Source organism: Stegodyphus dumicola, chromosome 10 (assembly GCF_044657685.1).
Source record: "Stegodyphus dumicola isolate Sdum_Otavi_A_Nest chromosome 10, ASM4465768v1".
Classification (NCBI taxonomy): Eukaryota; Metazoa; Arthropoda; class Arachnida; order Araneae; family Eresidae; genus Stegodyphus; species Stegodyphus dumicola.
This window is the reverse complement of record NC_140777.1, coordinates 67857623-67879511: the sequence shown is the minus strand read 5'-3', so window position 1 is coordinate 67879511 and position 21889 is coordinate 67857623. Positions and strand designations below refer to the sequence as shown.

The window sequence follows — 21889 nt, the reverse complement described above, 5'->3', positions numbered from 1 at the left end:
TTGCTAGCAATGACTAGGATGACATCCTAACCCTGTAGTGCCATTAACTTAGTTTGGCGGAATGGGTTAGGTAAAGTGACCATATATAGCCAAATCCCAGAACCCGAACATGATATAGTGCTAGGTGTCTATTAACACTGATGAAAAATATCAGCGATGCTCTTCTTATCTCTGCTTTGGACGAACATTCTTCCGACCATTACCCACCATAACTATCTTGAGCGTCATTTGCTATATAATAGCAAACAAAAGAATCTAGCCTGTTGATTGGCAAAATTCGACAAAGTTCTGAACATCATTCGCTATATAATTCCAACATTACATTTCGGGAATGACACAGAAAGTCTAATCAAAGAATGACGGAATTCATAACTGCCACGTGTAATATTTCCAGCAAGGAAGTTATGAGTAAAATAACTAAGCGCTGCGAAGAAATAAAGAAACTTGCTAAGGAGAGAAATGCTGCCGGGAGCCAATATCAACGTACAAGATATTCAGGTAATTGCACAACTCCGTTAGGTCTGTAATAAACTCTCAGGCCCGGCTTGACTGGGCTAATCAATTCGCTTCATCAATTAGCTTCCGCAGATGATTCTTCCATTTGGAAAGCAGTTTCTGGATTCAAGAAATACTACAATAAAATTCCGCCTCTTCAAGGCGTTTAAAGGATCCATTACACTAAAATTGAGAAAGCAGAACTTTTAACTCAGCATATAGAATCTGACTTTCGGTTAAATAACACAGGACACTGCACCAGAACTCATCGTTTCTAATTTCATATCCTCAAACTCTACAATGCTACACACAAACAACAGTATTCGTCTTTCCTTCGAAAGTCTTTGGCTACGTAAAATATTTACGAGTTAAAAGGTTGCATAAGCAATAAGATGATAAAGATACTACCAACCAAAGTTACATTTAAACTAATGAAAATATTCAACATCATTCAGGAACACCAGCATTTCCCCGACTTCTGGAAGATACCAACGATAACATCGAAAAGTCAAAATAAGGCGTCAGATGCATCTGAATCTTATAGACCAATAAGCCTTTTTCCTTCATTAAGCAAACCATTTGGACCACCTATCCTGTCTAGACATATTCAAGTAGAACTAACTGAAAAACCTTGCAAACTGCACACAATTGTGTTCTACAACAGATTGTAATACTCCATGATATATAAAAAATAACAGAATTCATGAAATACTAAATATTGTGTACTTTTTATTATATCCTGATTCTTCGCAATAGTAGATGCACTTTTAGTAATGAAGCAATTAAAATTTACAACTCTGATGTCAATGATTCTGCTAACAGCAAAAAAATTTAAACATATTTTAAGGGGTCTCCACCTTATTACTACTACTATCAATTATCTAAAAATATTATATGTATATACATATATGTCATACTTTTAAAATGCATAGATGAAGGCACTAGAACTTTTAACAGCTTTTGATATTGCGTAGATGGCCGAAAAGACCGTAGTGGCTTGAAGGTAGGCTTGAGTGGAAAAGCATAATGACGCATTTAGCACAACTGAACTTGAAGAATCACAATCTTTATTTTTTTTTTTACGTATATCAAATCATCCTTTTGCAGACATGATATTTCTCAATTATATTTGAATACAGTAAGTTCCATTTTGAAGTACGACGTCATTTTAAGCAAGTAAGCGGCAGCAGCATGGATGAGAAGCTTTTTGCCAGCAGGAGAGCTTATGCGAAAGAGAGCACTCAGCAGTTCAAAGGAAGAAGGGAGGAAGTTGATAGTTTCAGTTTGAGTTAAAAAAAGTTTTGGTTTACAATTAATTTGATTGGACAAGAGGTATCTGCATTAAAACGTTACGTAACATAGAAAGTCTAGAATTTGGGAGAACAAATGAATTTAGGGGAACAGCACCAAATCAAGGATCGTTAACTTTGAGGTCGCCAATTATTTTTAAAGCAGCTATCGTATTTTCTTATATGTTACACACACACACACACACACACACATATATATATATATATATATATAGTTTAGCACCATATAGCCGCACTTTCTGAATTGTTTATTTAGATTCTTGTTCAAGACAGTAAAGAATAACTTAAATGAAATTAAGTTCTTTTGCCATAAAAATTCGAAAAGAACATATATTCGATTAGATTATTGGCTTTCTGTACTGGTACCCTAGTGCTACATCGTTCCACCTGGCATATAGTTTATTACGCGAACACTCAATTCAAATACGTATTAAGAAACCGTTACAAAGAACGCATTGTTGAGAAACCAATGCGTATTGAAAAATAGTTCAGGTTTGTAACAGGAAGAAAATGATAAACTTACATTTTTCTGTGAAAATTCAAAGCTACATATGTATGGTTCTGTAATTTAATTTATATTTTTACCATTTGTATGACAATTTTCTGATGTTCAATTTAATGCAATTATAAATTTCAATAAATTATGCAGTGTAATTTTAAAACTGAAAATTTACTTTTAATCATTTAGATTAAATTGTGAAATAAAGTTAGTTTAAAGAATATATTATTAACAGATGGGCATTTTGTAGATGATTTATTGTTTAAAATTTTATTCACTAGCAAAAAGATAAAAATGAAATTATAACAGTTCACAGATTAATTATTAGAACAATACTTTTTTACGTGTTTTGTAGATTTATAACATCATAGTTTATATGACTGTAACTTTCTTAATTTTTTTATTCATTTTGCAGAAGCTGCAGATGCTGAACAACGAAAAGCTCTTATTGCAGAGCTTAAAATACTAATACATATTGGACGACATTTAAATATTGTTAATTTGTTGGGTGCTGTAACAAAGAATGTTGCTAAAGGTAAATAAAATTTTAAATATGTAGAACTTTTTATTATGAATGTATTGCAGTGTAAAAGTTTATTTGTATTGTGAACCTACTTTAAAATATCACATGATCTTAAGGATAAATATGCAATTTTGTTTATATAAACTGGGGAAGAAACTAGAAAAAAAAATTTTCGTGAGCTATGTTCTGAATTGATATACTCTCTAGCCAATTAGATTTGCAATTACCTTTGGAACAAAGATTGTTTAGAGTTTAATATACTTTGAAAAGGACAAGCCAATCATAATTTAGCCATTTATGAACTAAGCTGGAACATACAAGAAATATTCTCAAAACAATTTCGCTACCATAATTATACAACTTTCTATAATAAAATAATGCAAAAGCACAGCATAAATATTTAAATACAAGGATGAAAATCCTCTTGATATTAAGTAGCTTCAAATTTAAGTATATGTTATACATACTCGTATTTCACTTCGCATTTTTAATTTTAATTGTTAACTTTCAAATATTATTATAAATTTTTAATTTAAAGGAAAAAGAAAGAAAAATGTGGATTAAACTTTTAAAGATATATATACACTTCTAAGATGAAAAATATAAAAAACTTAATTTTCAGTACCTTTTAATTTTAAATAACTTTAATTTCCAACACTTAAGTCTTCATTTTAATTTGGTATTTCCCTTCCTAAAAATAACAACTTCTTCTAATAAAAGTCTCTAAACTGCGTCCTTTCAAAGTTAAACTGTGTCATATGATTTTTACATAAAGCTATTAATGTAGAGACTTTCCTTACGTTCAGCCAGTTAATAATTTCAAATTTTGGAATCGAAATTATTAACAGCCAATGGGGAACAAGTGAACTAAAACTAAATCCCTCTGAACACAACTTTCAACTTGGGAGTATCGTATTCGCTTTCCTAATCTTTTGCTAGCTAGATTGCTGCTTCTTCCTTTCTCAGCACATCTTCAAAAATGTATTCTCCAAAACAGGCGCGCTTACTGGGTCCGTATTGACTGAAAAATGTTTATCAATGATAAAAAAGAAAATATTAAAAATTGTCTTGATTTCCATTATGTCTTTATGCATCAGCTGTAATCCTTAAAAACTACGCGCACAACCTCCAAATCATTTCATAGGTATGTGTAATAAAAATAAAAAAAAAATAAAAATATGTAAAAGATAAATTATAATTTAAATAAGAAACGTAAATTATATTGTCCTCTGTATTCTAAAAATAGTAATCTCTATTCGCACTGCGTCATTTCAAGACTAATCCATGTCATATGATTCTTATGTAAGTGTGATAATGTAAATGGAATTAAAACTCGAACAGTCAGCAATAATTTTACAGAAGTATTAATTATCCAATCAAAATGCATTAAGAAACAAAACTAACTCAGATTGAATTAATATTTTGCCCTGAACGTAACGCACTTGCTCGCTACTCTTTGGCATAGCTAGATTGCTATCTGCTGCTTCCTTCTACTGCTAAGCTATCAAAAATGCAAACCCCTTAAAATAAGCATAAATAATGTGCTAAGTTGTTTGAAGCCCCAACACGTTTGCTGAAATAAAATAAAAGATTTGATCTGACTTGATTGCCAAATTTCTTATTCATTGTGGATTGGCATTTCAACATTCTAACGACTTCAAAATTCCTGCTGTTCATTAGTTTGAAGTTTGTTTCTATTTCATATATATGTGTGGGCGTATAATAATTTTAAGATAGAAGCAAGGACGAAGAGAGAATATTTGCGATAAAAAGAGTTATTAGACAGGACGTTTTGTTTTGCAGAAAATTGTACAGACTTGATAAAGAAAACCTTAGACCTAGAAGAGGGATATCAAGAGATAAGAAACTATGCTGATAAGGGTATTAGTTTTTGAACAAATTAAAGGGTAGAGATTTATAACAAATGAAATACAGGGAGTAATTGAAAGTTTAAAAATTAATACCTTCTCTGGGTTGGATAGCTTCGAGGATACTTTTATTAAAATTCCATATATAGAATATTCGTTCTTTAGGGGACCTCTCGTCGTAAGATCATGCTTGCCCTCTGCTTTAAAAACTGCTGCAAAGATTTCCAAAATTTGTATAGGCTCTTGATTAGATATTTTATGGATTTAATATTTATATATTTAGCCGAAATGGGCAAAGAAATTATTATACTTAAAATAGGATATCTATATAATTCCTGTAATTCCTTTCTGTTCTAGAGCCTCCATCGCAAATAAACTGATTGATAAAATTAATGTGCCAAATATGGAAATTATTTGTTACGTTGATTACATATTGCTATTAATTTATGATTCCTCTCCAGAAAGGGCTGAACGTACTTTTAAATAAAATCCAAATCATCGTGAATAATTGGTTTTATAAAGGAAATCTTAGAAAATTTGAAAAAACTTTTGTCTTGCTTCTTCCTTGGGGTGGAAAGATGACCAGGCCACCGAGGTTGAATTTAATAATGCTAAAATTAAATTTCTTACACTTAAATACGTAGATATAATTCTTGACAATAAACTGAACTTTATAGAACATTTAAAATTATACTCGAAAGAACAGAAAGAATCTTGAAGTGCTATAAGGAAACTTTTACAAGGGATGCGCTGGCCAATAAAAGTGTCACCATGAGGATTATCTTTAATAATGTTATCATTCTAGTAACCACATATAAGACTGGAGTGCCTGGCTACCAAACGTGAAAACTAATAAGACTAAAAAAGTAGTCACACTACACAGAAGGTGAATGGTAGCGATATCCAGTGCCTTCAGGACTGTTTCAACTGAAATTATTAACATACTAACCAGTGTTCCACTTCTTTCTTTGCAGTTTAAATATTTTTATAAGAAATTTTTGATTTCCAGTGATTACCTAGATGTCATTCAGGTTATACGATACGATAGATAACGTATATGGATATACGATAGATAACGAAATATATATTACTATAGAAGAAGACCTTTATCATTTGGCAAAAAGATGTGGTATATATCTTGAACATTATTTCTTGGAACCAGAGAAATTAATATTTATGCTGATGGCTCTAGATGTTGTTAGCTGCACATTAGTGGTTCATTTGTATGGCTTGGAAGTCGATAGTAAGCGACTTACAAATATTACAAAACGTAAACTCTGTGTACAAAATTGAAGAATTAAGTAAAAGTGTTCCTTGGAAATAAGGGACCTAGGTAAGAGTCCCATCGTGAGTATAGTGATATTAGTGGTACTGGCCATAACGTTTCCTTTGGCTAACGTAACTAAGCTTGTGGAGACATTAGGAATTTTTGGAAGCAGGCAAGATGAAAAATAGCAACCGCCTTCGCCGGGAATCGAACCACAGATCTCTAGAATACCTGCCCAGAGTGCAGAACCACTACACCATGAAGGCACGCTAGAAAGGCGGAAGAAATACCTTATATACTCCCCCTTTTAAAGGGGACCCAATCGCCAAATCCTGGGTGCAGAGAATCATCATCCAACACCCTTTTAGTTCGGGCGCCACTGTAGAGACATTAGGTATTTTTTGGAAGCAGGCAAGATGAAAAATAGCAACTGCCTTCGCCTGTAATCGAACCACGACCTCTGGAATACCGGCCCAGCGTGCACAACCACTACACCACGAAGACACGCTAGAAAGGCGGGAGAAATACCGTATAAGTTGACTGTAGCAAGATGAACTAACTGGCTGCAATAGTCTGTGCTCTTGATTAGAATTAGATTTGATATTATATATAGAATAAATATATACACTGATGCATTTTGAGTACTGCTAGCTGTCTTCCACCCAGGATATTAAAATACATTACTCTGTTAAATTCAGCAAAACTAAGGGAATTAAACAAAAAGTATTGGATTAAAGCTCATGTTGGATTTCATGGCAAAGAAAGGCCTGACGCGCTGGCCGAGGAGGCTGCTATTAGGGATGGATATTTAATTAATTATATTCCAGGTTCAAAAAGAAAAGCTTTAACATGGATTAAAAAAAAAGAAAGAAATTATTGAACAATGGATTCAATTCTCGAAGCCGTCGGAGAAAAATAAAAATTAATTGGAATTCATACCACTTCGTAAGAATATGAAAATTTATTATAATATTCATTTAAATAAAATTATTACCGATCATAGACGGTTTCCGACTATTTTTAAGTTGGTTTTACCTCCAAGCTTTTAATCTATATAAAAAGCAAAATATTGTTGGAGACAGCATGCACTTCATTGAGTCATTTCCCTTAACACCGAATACAAGAAATTCATGTCTTAAACAGTCTTAAAGCCTTATAAAAAGCGTATATCAAACGTTGTTGTACAGCAGTCAAACTTTTTGCACTTTATTTTATAGTGAGAACAACATTTTCCTACGCATAGGAACCGGAAGAATTTATAAAAAGTTAGATTTCATAATTTATGCAAAATTAATTATTATATATATATATACATCCTTTGTCAGAAAAGTTCCAGGACAAAGGACGTAAAATAAAAAATAGAAAATTGCATTTACCAAAAAATGATCCTAGCTGCTATCAAAGTAGTCCCTTTGACTAGCTATACACAACTGCCAACGTTTCTGGAGGTCTTAAGAAGCAAGCATCGGAATCTTCAACTTCGATGCTTTCAAGCTCGTTTGTCACATCTCGTTGGATGTCAACAATAATCTTGATGAAGCTCTCCTTTCAGTCACCATTTCAATCACGGAAACAAGAAGAAATCACAATACTCCTGACTTATTTTAAGTTGGTTTCAACTCCAAGGTATCACGTCTGGCTCTGTCCAATAGTTCAGCAGAAATTCTTCGTTTTTCCTCTTTCAGTAGAAATTCTCCTTCGTCTTTCCTTTCATCTGTTAGTAAGTGAGGGACGATTCTTGCATCAAGTTTCTGTTTCCCTAAATCTTCGCGTAAAATCTTATAACACACATTACGATTCAAATTCAGTTCTTCTGATATCATACATCATACGCACAGCTACACGACGGTATTCTTGCAATAACTGCCTTACACGCTCTACGTTTGCATCGGTATGTGCTATAGAAGGGCGACCAGCTCTGGGATCATCTTGCACTGAATCTCCGCCCTCATGAAGCTTTTTGTGCCACTCGAAAACACGATTTTGAAAGTACCTCGCCTGCATATGCTTGCTTAATCATGTTCCACGTTTCACTAGAGGTTTTCCCGAGCTTAACGCAGAACTTAAATGTTCACTCTTTGCTCACAATCAGCATCCATTGTGTCACCTTAATGAATGCGACAACAATCCGAACAGTGTGTCGCTAAGGACAGACCTGCCACTTAGTAAGTTTGGGTGGAAACATGGCCAAAGTCATGTCAAATAAGAATACATACCAGATAACATAAAAACAGCGGTTTATTCCTTTTTAGTACTGCAAACTCAGAAATTAAAATATATATATATATATATATATACTGGAGATTTTCTGATGTATGTATGTTTCTCGCAATGTGAAAAAACAATGATATATAGACCCATCAAATTTTGAATAACGTAGCCCTGCACCCGAACATGGGCACCTGGAAGGAAATGTAAAAAAAATTGTCCTGGAACTTTTCTGACAAAGGATTTGTAAATATGAAAACATTAATCTTTGCATCATTTAAAACATTTTTGTAATTGGAAGTGTATGTAATTCAAACGTTCAAATTGCCCATTATGAGAAGCACTTATGTAAAGTAGCTTCACTTTTCGAAAAACATATGAAATAGATATAGAAAATGGTGTATCACACAATATAGTAAAAGTTTTTCTACTCATTATTGCATTAGATAAATTTATGTATAGCTTTAAATTAGCCAGTAGCTTTTTACATAACAGAATCATCCCATATTATTCACTCTCAACGTAGGAAAAAACGATTCAAATTAGGTTTTCAATTATTAGTATTATATATAGTCTGTTTTAAACTTAAATCCTTATTTAAATACTGAACTTATTATGTTATAATATATTGTACTGCAATATATTTTATTTTTTTAAGTATGATATATATGAGATTCATTTCGTAATATAAAATGAAATATATATCTGTTTCATTTATAGTTTGTGAAATATATGTATCTATTTCATCATTACTTTAGGGGAATTATATGTCATCGTGGAATATTGCTGTTTTGGAAATCTTCGGCATTTTTTACTAAAGCATAAAGGCACATTTATCGACCAACTAGATCATCAGTCAGGACAATTAGATCCTAGTATTTCTACGCTTCCAGGATCCCCTTTCTTGAATATCAAGGATAACATGGCAGTGTATTCAAATATACTTGGAATTGCTATGGATAATCCAACATATAGGTAAGACACTAAAGCATTTACCATTTGCTATGAACAACAAGAAAAAATTGAACAAATTAAGCTTCAACTCTTAAGCAACTTAATGTATAATACAATCAAACTTTAAAAGTTTAGGTTATTTGAATATGGCAAAGCACATGAGAGTTATCTTCCTAGGGAAAGGGTTGCTTCCTTGGAGGACTTCATATGGAAAACTAGCTCGTATTCACGCTACACATGAGAAAAGACCCGAAAGTCAACCATACGACCAGCCCATTCGCTCTGGACTCGAACCGAGGTCGAATGAATTAAACAGAACATTAGTAAATATTTCTGACTTTAAAATTCATTTGAAAAAAAAAATAGATAAAACATTCTTTTAATTCAGAGAATTATTAACTATGAAAAAATAATTAATTTATAAATCGGAAATATTTTTATGGGATATATGAGCTCCGTGATTAATATTTGTCTTTTCGCTCAAGTTTTAAACTTTATAAGAAATTACATTTAATTGATCTGAATGAAGCTCTAATTTTATAACTTTTGGATGGATATTGCAGCACATCTTCTTAAAGCTGGAGATAATAAATTTGTTGGCTTACTTTGTAAATGCCAGTAAAAAAAAACAGAAATGTGATAGAGCCAAATCCTTCTAAGAGTGCATTATGGGCGAAATATGAAAGAAACAATCAAGCATAGAATAAAATGATAATTTAACAAATTTTGAATGACTTTAGTTAGATATCTAATTACAGAAAATCGTTTTATTATTAGATTATTAAGTAATAAGAGGAAAAGGAAATCAATTACATTCAGCGGAAATCTTGCTTTTTAAACCTACGAAGAAAACGATGTTCACACAATTCCGAAATCTAGAGATTTATATGTGCAAAACGATGTTGTCTTTTACGAAAATGATTTTTTACAGGATATCCCGTAAATTCGGACACATTTTTAAAAAATTACATGAAATCAACAAACAATGTATATCAAAGTGTGATTTGCACCTAACTCATCACAGGAGAGTTACTTTTTGCAGTAAGGTATTTTTTAATTCAAGATTTCATTGATAGATGGTGTTACTCTTGCGTAGAATGAGAAAATTATACAGCATTTATTCGTTTACATTTGAGATTAGAAGACAAGCAGTCCATCATGAACTTTTATTTGAAGATATTTTTTAAAAAGTTAGATGTGGCAGCGAATGTTGTAATGAAGAATCAGTAAAGAATCGCTTCATCACAACTTGTGTTTTGCTTTTCAATGCGCAAGAGGAATGGACTATTTTGCATACTTTTGTGATATTAACGTTACAACGCCATCTGTCGATGAAAAATCTGCATTAAAATATGCTACCTGTTAAAAACTCTGCCTGTGTGATAATTCTTTAGATACAAGCTGCACTTTAATATGCTAATTTCTTGACTTTATATGACTTTTTTAAATGTGTTCCAATTTATGAGCATATGTATAAAAATACCATGACTGGCAAACTAGATATTAACATTCATTGACGCTAATTGCATAGGCATTGTTGAAATAGAGTAAAATCTGGCTAAAAGACCAGGTCAATACTATAAATATAGATTTAATCACCAATCAGTTTTAATTAGACTTTTGATGATTAAGAGTTTGGCTATTTATAGCAAGGCGCATATGCATAATATTTCTAAATTATGTGTCCGCCATAACAAAAAGGGGGGAATCAGTACTTCTTTATTGAAATAGCCACCGCATTTAATCGCCAAAATTGGCGAACTAAATCATCTGGTATTCAAACTTTATGCAGCGACCCCATAAAAAAGCAAACGACCCAGAAAACAATTTCGTAACCCCATTTAAAGCGTCGTCCCTTAGTTATATACTGTCAATTAGATTTTTGAGGAATTTTATCCACCTCGCATTCCCCACTATAATTTTTCGCGATCCCAAGTGGCGTCGTAACCCATAGTTTGAATATTACTGTTCGGTCTAATCTGTAATGTGCAAATTTCTAAAGTCGCCAAAGTCTTGTGCGGCGGCGGCGGGGGGGGGGCTTTAAAAACAAATACAATATATATATATATATATATAAAGAAGAACGGAAATTAAATGTTTTATTTTAAAATGTACTTAAAAGAAAATATGACTTCTCTCAAAGCAAAGTCAGTGGTTTCATATTATTTTGACAAAATTACTGTTTTAAAAATGTGAGCTCAAAAAAGCACAAATATTTTAAAGTTTTGCACTCGACATAGAAATATATTTTCATTAGAATACCTGTGACAGAAATTTCATATCATATTCAAATACTGCAAACAAAAGAAAAGCTCAATATAAAATTATGAATTTTTTTAAAATTCTTTTACTGTTCTTTCTTTTTATTAATACTTTGGAAATTATTTCCTTACAGTGAACAATCTTTAAATTATGCTGATCTAGCCCACCAGCAAGTTACAAATGATTCTGGTACAGGTATTTCAGTTCTGACGAATCCTTCAGGAAGCAGTATAAACGACAGGTACTTCAGAAATTCTTTTTCGCTCTCGCCTGTTGGATGTGGTAGCGAATGTTGTAACGAAGAATCAGCAAAGAATCACTTCATCACAACGTGTGATTTGTTGTGTTTTGCCTTTCAGTGCGCAAGAGGAATGGAATATCTGGCATCAAGAAAGGTATGCAAAGTTTAATACAGTAAGTTCTTGATTCAACGAACTATTTTGAGAGAAGTGATATCATTATTGATGAAAGTCGGTTAAATCGAACTAGTGAAAAAACTTTCGCGTATTAAAGGAAATTTTATCAAGAAAGTTATAAGCTTGAAAAGACACTCAAAAGTTATCAGATAGAAGAGAAACAGAACAAAGCAAAAAGCTAAGGTAGCGACGCTAACCTTCATGCTAGTCCTTCGCCCAGCTTTGAGAGTACGAAGCTTTAGAATTAACTTTTCGCCAGCCGAGTTATTCGCTCAATTAGTTTAGAAGTGAGCTGACTATTATAACGCTGTATATTTGTATATATCTAGCATTAAATTACTCTGTTGTTGTTGCGTATAATCTCGCTTGCTTGATATCAGAACAAGCCTACAAAATTTATTGCGACAAAAAGTACAAGATTACGCCTGTCGTTGGCAAGAGCGTTGGGCATCATATGGGTGACAATACGATTTTGATTAATTCCACCCCAATATTTTGAAGGAGATACCTCAGGGGGGGTCCAAGGGTCTCTCTCCTCTTCCTCTACTACTACCCTCTCGAGAAGACTGTCGGCTCACCATATATTTAAAGTGCCCCTATGCCGCAAAGACACTACACATTTACAAACATCCATGCCTTTCCCGGAATTCGAACCTTCAGTTTGGTAGTCAGAGTCACTGACCACTATCCCGTTTAAGCGGCTTAAATTACTCTGAATTTTAATTTATATTTTATGTTAGTTGTATACTGCAAGTTGCAGAGATAACTTCTGTAAACATCTGTTAAATTCAAAGCTTTAAATAAAAAGGTTTGTTTAAAAGTTTTTCTTATAATATATATATATAATTGAAATTGAAAAGCTAATAAGTATTGTGCTGTAAGACCTACTTGGTCTTAAAAATTTTTTGCGCAATATGCTGCAAAAATTATGAAATAATAGTAAGAAATATTGTAGTGAGCTCGCCAAAAAGTTACCAGGAGCTGTGGCTCCAAGAAATAGTTCAACGCAGTATTTTTTAAAATAATAACATTGAAGGGTGAAAAATTAGCCTACACGCGAAATAAAATGCAGAATAGAAAACTGTTAAAATCAATCGTTGGAAGCATGTGAATGGCAAAAAAATACAGTAAAAACCTATCGATGTGATAAGTGAAAAGTTAACACATATAAAAAACTGATCGACGGAACAAGTTAAAACAAAATTAAAACATAAAATTACAAAAAATTATAAAAATTACAAAGCGGAAAATGGTAAATTAGACTTCCAACCTGGCTTTTCAAGGGAAATTTCAGTTGGACGTCGAACCAAGCTAACACCATTACGCGTTTCGCCGAAACAGACAATTGAAGCTATTGTGTGACGAAAATTTTTTTAAATAATAGGAATTGTCCCAAAAAATCTTTTGGAGCTTCAATTCTCTGTTCCAAGTAGTATTTTCATAGACAGAGCGATAATATCTGTAAAGGTTTGTTTTCTGTCAATCTCTGCAAAGACCAAGTTAAGCTAGTTAAGGATGGAAGCACTACAAGGGTAAAGCAACACAGTTTGTCTTTTCTTTGAAATCTTCTATAGGCATCATACAAGGTGGAATAAGAGCAACATTCTACGAAATCGCTTTTGTATAAAATTAGCACTTTTTATTACTCTGCCTTTATTTGGCGAACTTCGCTCAACCCTGCTCTTTTTTAATAGCGGTTTTATTCAGAGCTTTGCAATCGGGTAAATAAATGTATCTATGAAATGCTAAGTGGTTGATTCCTCTCTTGATATTTTTGCATAATTTTATATGAAAATAATATTTTTCCTTCCGCAAAAGTAGTTGTAGCTTTCATTAATAGCTTTAATAGCTCTTACATTAAAAAACATTCAGTAGCATCTCATCTGTACTCGCATTTTACGACGTAAGAATTAACTGCATTTTAATTGCAGCTAACTCGTAATTATAAGTTCTTGTAATATTAATGCCCTTAATTCTTCGTACTTCCAATATGACTATGAACGGTATATTTTAAGAACAATAAAGATATGAATACCGCAAAGCGCATGAGGGCTATTTGCCTAGGGAGAGAAATACCTTCGCGACGACTTCCTCAGAAAAACTGACTGGTATTTACATTACACATGAGGCAACCACCAAAACCACCCATGCAGCAACCCATGCGCCTGGGTTTCGATCTGGATCGTATTACCAGTATTCAGCGGTTTTAAACGCGGCCACTTATAAAGGGGATAAAAGGGAAATTAAATATTTCAAAAAAAGATTTAGAAATACGATGTAAAATTTAATATATGAGTAGTCTCCCATTATTCCATTGTTTTATATGAGTAAAACTTTTATTTATTTTTTACATTTTTATTTTATTTATTAGCCCAAATGGGCATTAGCCCAGAAGAGCTATTAGTCTCTAAACAGCATTTTGCGTCAAATGTCGGCTTTAAATGACCGAATCACTTTTCAAATTGTTGCCACCAAATATTATCGCTCTTTATTATATTTAAAGAAATAAAATAATGAAGAAACTGCATAAATGTATGTATGTTGTGAAAAAACTACGAAACCTAGAACCAACAAATTTTGAATAACGTAGTCCTCCACCCGAATATGGGCACCTAGAAGCCCGAATCTTGGAATTTCAGATTTGTTTCACCTTGTTTTATTTATTTATGTATTTATTTATTTTTGAAAATACTTCATTAGCATTCAAATAAGAAAATAGCATTCTTATGTATTTTTTAATAGCTGATTCACAGAGATCTTGCAGCAAGAAATGTACTACTAGCAAAAGACAACGTCGTCAAAATATGCGATTTTGGCCTTGCAAAAGATTGCTACAAATATTCTAACTACATTAAGAAGTCAGATGTGAGTAGCTTATTTCATTGAAACTTTTATTTAAATTAAATAGCGAATATGCTTTACTTATATTTTTGTTAAAACTAGAAAATTTGACAGCCGTAATATTTTGCAGGGACTGCTACCGATAAAATGGATGGCTATTGAATCCATTAGAGATAGAGTATATACCTCAAAAAGTGATGTGTAAGTTGCTGTATATTCCAAAGTAAATGATGAAATTTCAAATAATGAATGCAATTTATTTTTGCATGTTATAATTACTCTTAAATTATTCACAATATTATTATTATTAAATAATTATTGAATAAAATTTCTAGAATTTTAGATAAAGTAAAGGTCATACAGCATGCTTTAATATTTATTTTAAGATAGTTACATTCATATAATAAGTTTACAGATCTTAACAACTCTTTTCTTACTCACTGTGTCTTCAATCATAGCGGATTTTATAAGACAATACTAATGATTTTAAGTAGTATTTATAATTATATTGAAATATTAGCTACATTTAAATCATTATAACAAATCAGTTGGATGTAACTATAAATTTGCATTCAAAATGTTCTGCAGGTGGTCTTTTGGAATATTACTATGGGAGATATTTACTCTTGGAAGCAATCCATATCCAGGAATAGAAATTAATGAAGAATTCTTCAAAAAATTGAAAAATGGATACAGAATGGAAAAACCAGATTTAGCTCCCGATAAAATGTAAGAATACTAAATTTATATTTATACACATAAAAATTTTAAGAAAATAGAACGTACAGAAAATGCAGTTTTTCCTCACAATCATTAAACAATGACACATGAAAAGTTGTACATTTTCAGGGTAACGAAAGATTTATTTATATTGAGTTGCAAAAAAATGGCAAAAGTTTTAATAATGCATAAAAGGTACAGTTACCTTTAACTCAATGATAATAAAGAAAGCATTTATATTCAATATAAATTTCTTTTTTATCAATCGATCGGTCAGGCATTTGTTAGTCTTGTCAGATCTATCTAATACTTCAACATCTTAGTTAAGATTATATTACTAAAAACCTCCTCAGAGATGTTAATGGTACAACTTCCTCAGAGTACAACCTCCTCAGAGATGTTAATGGTAATATGTTGCAAGCGGGGAACAAAATCACAGTGAGCATATGGTTAATCAGAATAAGAGACTGACACAGTCAGTTTGTAATTTGACTCCGATAATCACTATATAGCAAAGGTGAATCACAACATAAACTATACTAATAATTTATAACAGCTGCAATCGAAAGAAGGAAAGGTGCTTAAGTATTACCCCGTCAACCAGCCAAGTAGAGCGATTTAGCGCCAGTTATGGGTGACTGTGGCGTTCAGAATTCCGCAGTAACGACGGGAGAAAGACGACCGTTGCCGAAATTTCTGCCAATGATCGACAAAATAATACGTAAGTACCAAAAGAAACAAATATATATATATAATAAACAGATTAAAGAGCAGTAAAACGAACTTTGCAAAAATAAAACGTCTAAAAAAATTACCAATATATTCTGTAGATGACTCAGAGGACGTTTAATAACTTCTAAGCCTAACTATGACTTAATTATTGCGAGATAACGAAATGCTGTAAAATTATTGCATCAATATTTGGAAGTATAAAAACGAAATTACGGACCACTGGTAATAGTCAGTTAATTTCTTTTAAAGCTGCAAAATGTTTTTAGTTAGTAACATCTCTGACTATCGAAAACATTGAAATTTTACCGGCAATATTCATAAACATATAAACTTAGCCTGTTGTGACATTTCATAGCCGTATGTCATAATCAAAACTGGACTGCCGAGTTTAGGCAGGATTGAGTGTTACACTAGACTAGGATTAAGACGCTTAGAGGCCCTAAGCACTTAAAAGATTTGATACCCCTACATGCACTTACACTAGTTTCCCTCCGATTCCTTCACTCTCGGTCTTGCTTAACTGAAGCACACATTCCATGGTAAAACCAGCGATGGAAAATATTTCCAGTGTCCTCTTGAATCCCTAAGCACTCTTTTGTGGTGACCGTTTTCCTTGAATTATCTGAGCATATTTCCGTGGTGCACCTTTCCCGTGAGCCCTAAGCTCATGCTTATGCTGTTGCCCTAGGTAAGACCGCATTATGAACGTGACAATCTATGAAATATGTATGAAGATCTAGTCGGTGGAAACAATTTTATGTAAAAAACTTGGTATATGGAAAGGATGCATCAGATACACATCTCGAATATTGACGACAAAATTTCGATTAATTGCCATCGATAACTAGACCATATGATAAACGCCATTAAAGATACTTTTCATCACCAATGTAATCCGGAAATGAATAAGAGATTGGTTTATGGAAGCCCAATAAATCTTTCCGACTCTTCAAGTTCAAAAAGAAAGAAGTCTGCGAGGATCTTAAAAGGAGTACCAACTCCGACAGACCATAAAAGAAAAAGGCCTGGAAAAAAATCAGAAAAATTGTTGCTTTCTGTATTACAATGCGTTTATATCCAAGGCTTAGATTTCCTAGATACCTAGATTACCAGCGTAAAACCGCTAAATACCAATGTTTTACTTCGGGTCGAAAGCTGGGTGCATGTGTATCTTCAGTTTTACCCATGTGTAACATGAACGCAAGTCATTTATCCTTAGCGAAGATATTCTTCTCCAGGCAAATAGGTCTTGGATAACTGAAATTGCTATTCCCAGCAATGTGAATTTCAGCAATCCTCCTCTCTCACCGTACCTGATCTGGCTGAACTTTTATTTTTTTATTTTTTTATTTTTTTTTTTTTTTTACGTTTCAAAAACTAAACTTCTCGTTAAGGCCACATTGCTGTCGAATAAAAACTGCCATTTAGGAAATGACAAAACCTTTTATTACGATTATTCTTTTTTTGCTAGCTTTTGACAGCTAATTGAACGAAGTGCTTTCGGATATTTTTGTTAACGGATGTCTTGTTGACACTCCAAACAAGTTGATAGACAGAAGGAAAAAGTTTTGCTTGATTTCGCCAGGGCAAAAATGTATATTTTTGATTTGTATGATTATCAACTAACAATACAATAAATTTTACTGAAAAGTTTTATTTGCATTGTGAAAAAAAACTTCATTTTATCCTTTATAATATAATTAAAGTCCTTTTATTTTTAAAAAACAATGTAAACAAAATTAGAAGAATATTACAAAGATATCTGAAATTTAGAATGCAAGGTAACAAAAACGTATGAAAATGGCATTTAATTATTTAGTTTGTATGTAGCATGGTTTAAGAAATATATCATTCAAACACTTACCGTGAAAGATACCATTTTTGTAATATTAAAAAAATCTTATCACAAAAATGGGGGGAAAAGAAAGAAGATCCGAATTTTCTATATTTAGTAAAAAAAATCCTATATTTAATAAAATTAAAAAACGAAAAAAGTTTATTATTTCCAATATTTAGTAAAAAAAAAAAAAAAAAAAAGTTTATTAATGCAAAATTGTGCTTCTCTACTTTTATAATTATGTATCTATATATGTAAATAATAATTTATACATTTTTCGAGTTTTCTGCTTCTTTCTTTTCCTAAAATAAAATATTTTCTAATACATTGTAGAAATCTTTCAGAAGAAATTAAATGCTAGATTACAACATCGTTTCTCTTGCCCCCCTTTTATCCAATAAAAAAATTATTATTAATTAATTTATTTTTTGTACTATTCCCCATTCTTAATCTTTAATGGTCGATTATGTGTAATCCAGAGTACCAAGAAGAAATCCTGACTATTCAAGTTCTCACTTATACTTTTCTGATTTCATGTGTATCCAAATACAAAGAAATATATCTACATAATAAATCAATAAAGACAGATTAAATCTTTTCAGAGTCTTGTCATGTTAAGAATTCATTCAGATTCTAGCAGTTTAGTGTGCACTTGTAAGCAGTGCATGAGGTAATTTAGTTTAGGCAAAGTACACGAAGCTACCTACCTAAGCTTCATCCCTGTTCCGAGTAGACACTTATAGGACACCCCATCATTAATTCCGTAACAAGAATTTTCAATTGATTATGAATTATGATTAATGAAAACTTCATAATAATCGAGTTCCATTGATAAAATAAAACATTTATAATTAAGAATTCTACATACAATTGCCTTAAAATTTCACCTTCAATGTAAAATTTTTAAAATTTATAATCTTGATATCCTTTTATGGTTTCTTAGCTATAATTTGATGAAGAATTGTTGGCTGGACGATCCAAACCAAAGGCCAGATTTTACATATCTCGCAGAAAATATTGGGACATTACTTGAATCAAGCGTTAGAAAAGTAAGTACACACTGCTTAATATTTTAATTCAAATACCAGAACGGTAAAAAAACACTTGTTTTGCATACCCATTCATATAGGCTCAAATTTAAAAGTAGTAATTTTACAGAGTTAAATTTACACTATATAAGGAAGAATAAAATTTCAGTTATTAGGAATAACTTTACTTCATCAATTCTATAAAGAGAAGTATAATTAAAATATAGATTTCATTAGCTGAGCGTCATCAAAAGAAATATTTAATAATTACATAGCATTATTACTTTCCTAATTTTTAACTGAATCGGTAGTTTGCAAAAGGGGGATAATCCAAAACTGCACTTTTTTCGGGAAGGGGAGAAGGCAGAAGAAGAAAAACATTGTAACTTTCTTCCTTCGGTTGTTTTCAGAATGTTATTTATGCAGAAATTTTCCTATCTAATTGCAAGTTTGAGACAATCTCTTTAGCGGGTTAAGGGTCAATAATAACGAATCCATTATTTCAAACAAGTATTAGAGCTTATATTCACCTTCAAACAAATTTTGCGAGAAAAGTAAAAAATCCATATTAGATTACAAGGAACACAGAGTAAGGAAATTCATTCAAAAACTATAAAATAGTCCTGCACGTCAGATTACAATGTTTGAATGCCAAGTTTTCAACTCGATAAAATATCATTGGCATCAACCAAAAAATAAGAAAATGCGTTTTTCCTACTTTAATGAGCATATGCATTTTACAGACAGTGCTGCCAAAAATAATTGCTGCAACCCTAACGCAAGAAAGGAAGTATAATAGTAAATAACTATTTAAGATTATTGTTTTAATTTAGATGAAAGGTTAATTTTATATAATACTTTTTTATTATTATAATTTATATAAAAAAGGCTAAACATAACTGAATGGAAGCATAAGAGTAAATAATTATTTCAGATCATTATTATAACTTATATAAAAAAAGGCTAAACATAATTGCATCGTTATTTCGCTACCGAGTTATCGCTTAGCATAATTTCATCTCGTTGGTTGTTCAAACATGATTTTCTATAATGAATGATGCCTTTTCTTTAAAAAAATTCTATTGCAGACTTTTCGTCATGGGCAATTCCCAAATTGCCCATGACGTAAAACTATGACGATTTAAATCCGTAGGATATCAAAAAAGGATTTAAAATCAAAAAAGGATATAAAAATTAAACTAGTATTCCAATGGCGTCTTAAGAAATATAGAATTATCTAATGCGCAATTTGAAATCAGCGCGTACGCTAAGTTTGGCGAGGTGTTAAATGGGCGCGTTTGCTAGATTTGGCGCTTTTGCGCATACATTTTCGCTGCAATTTTTTTACGGTTCTCAAAACGGAATAGTACCTTAATTTCTTCGTGATGTATATATAAGAATTATTACGTAGATTAGAGAAATCATAACTCGATTTTTCTCAAAACTAAATGAGCCTCAAACTTTTAAACACGTTCTTGATGCTTTTGTAGATTAGACGTTTTGGCGTAGTATTCTGAACCTCCCTCGTCAGTAGTGAAAAAGGTTGCTTATGTCAGACTTATTCATAAAAATCTCATCGAAAAATTGTGAGATAATTCTTTTGCACTGCTTGCATTTATGATTTACGGAAACATATTCTGATCCTGCTGGAAGATGGAAATACTCTTCTGTTAGTCTTTTACAATGAAAAATTGTACTTAAGTCCATTTATAACTTTTTTAATACTTCAGACTAGTAATTCTCCCTATTTAGTACTTCTTCTTAATATCAGAGCTTCATCACCAATTCTCTTTGCATTGCTGGTGCTACCTCATTGTTAAGGCTGTTAACTGTTAGAGGCGCTATGCACTTAAAACATTTTGGTATTCCGACATATATTCATAGCATAACGCCTGCGTTTTCTCCATTCCAACCCAGATTTTGCTAAACTGCGCCGTACACTTCATGGTAAAACCCAGCAAAGGGAATTTTTCGTGATGTCGCCTTTCCTTGATGCTCTAAGCGAGTGTTTATTTTGTTTAATGGCTCTGGCTGAAAGTGATTAACATCATTGTTCGAGTTCATAGATGCTGCCAAAACAATCAACAGTCTCAGTACTCGCTGATTAATTTCCTGAATTAGAAGAAAGGCATACACACTGTATTCATTGCTTTCATCAAAAAGTAAAGTCACTTTTTATATACTTTCATTCAGAAATCAGTTTTTAAGGTTCAACTTTACAGACTAAATAAATATGCAAAATTCTACAATTTTCCTCGATTTTTTTTATATTTATTGTTAGTCATAAATAAGATGCATAACATTTTTCGAGTTAAGGCTTAAAGGCTGGTGTGAATAATGCATTCCACTCGGCAGAAATTTTCGTAAATGCAAATTTTCATAAAGGCTGATTTTTATTCTTACATATGAAATTCCGGAATTATAAGCTATAAATTTAACATTCAATGATATGATAATTAGTAATTGACTAAAAACAGTAGCTAGCTTTATGTTTTTACATCCTTCTCATGATTTTCCCATGTATTATATACACTGAGGAGCCAAAACAAGACTGGTACACCTTATATCGTATAGGGCCCCGCGAGCACGCAGAAGTGCTGCAACACGATGTGGCATGGACTCGGCTAATGTTTCAAGTTATGCTACAGGTAATTCACTCTATGAATCCTCCAGAGTAATCCATAAATCCACAGGAATGCGAGGTAGTAGTCATCTCTCCTGAACAGCACGTTGCAAGGCATCCCAAAAATGTTCAATAATGTTCATGTCTGGAGATCTAGGTGGTTACTGGACGTGTCCAAAGAAGTGTTCCTGGAGCCACTCGGTAGCAATTCTCGACTTGCTAGTTGTCCTATTGTTCTGCTGGAAATGTCGAAGGTCTGTCGGAACGCACAATGGGCATGAACCTGTGCAGGTGATCGGACAAGAT

General features: G+C 32.3%; 1 protein-coding gene across 2 annotated transcripts in view; it reads left to right on the top strand.

Moving 5' to 3' along the window:
* The window catches only part of LOC118199018 (vascular endothelial growth factor receptor 1-like), a 137167-nt gene that overhangs the window by 106535 nt on the left and 8743 nt on the right, over nt 1-21889 (top strand). For both annotated transcript variants that reach the window (XM_085825047.1, XM_085825046.1), the window contains exons 15-21: nt 2720-2839; nt 8929-9145; nt 11520-11781; nt 14545-14667; nt 14774-14844; nt 15232-15372; nt 18876-18981. In XM_085825047.1, coding sequence (XP_085681173.1) covers nt 2720-2839; nt 8929-9145; nt 11520-11781; nt 14545-14667; nt 14774-14844; nt 15232-15372; nt 18876-18981 — 1040 coding nt within the window. The remainder of the gene's footprint in view (nt 1-2719; nt 2840-8928; nt 9146-11519; nt 11782-14544; nt 14668-14773; nt 14845-15231; nt 15373-18875; nt 18982-21889) is intronic.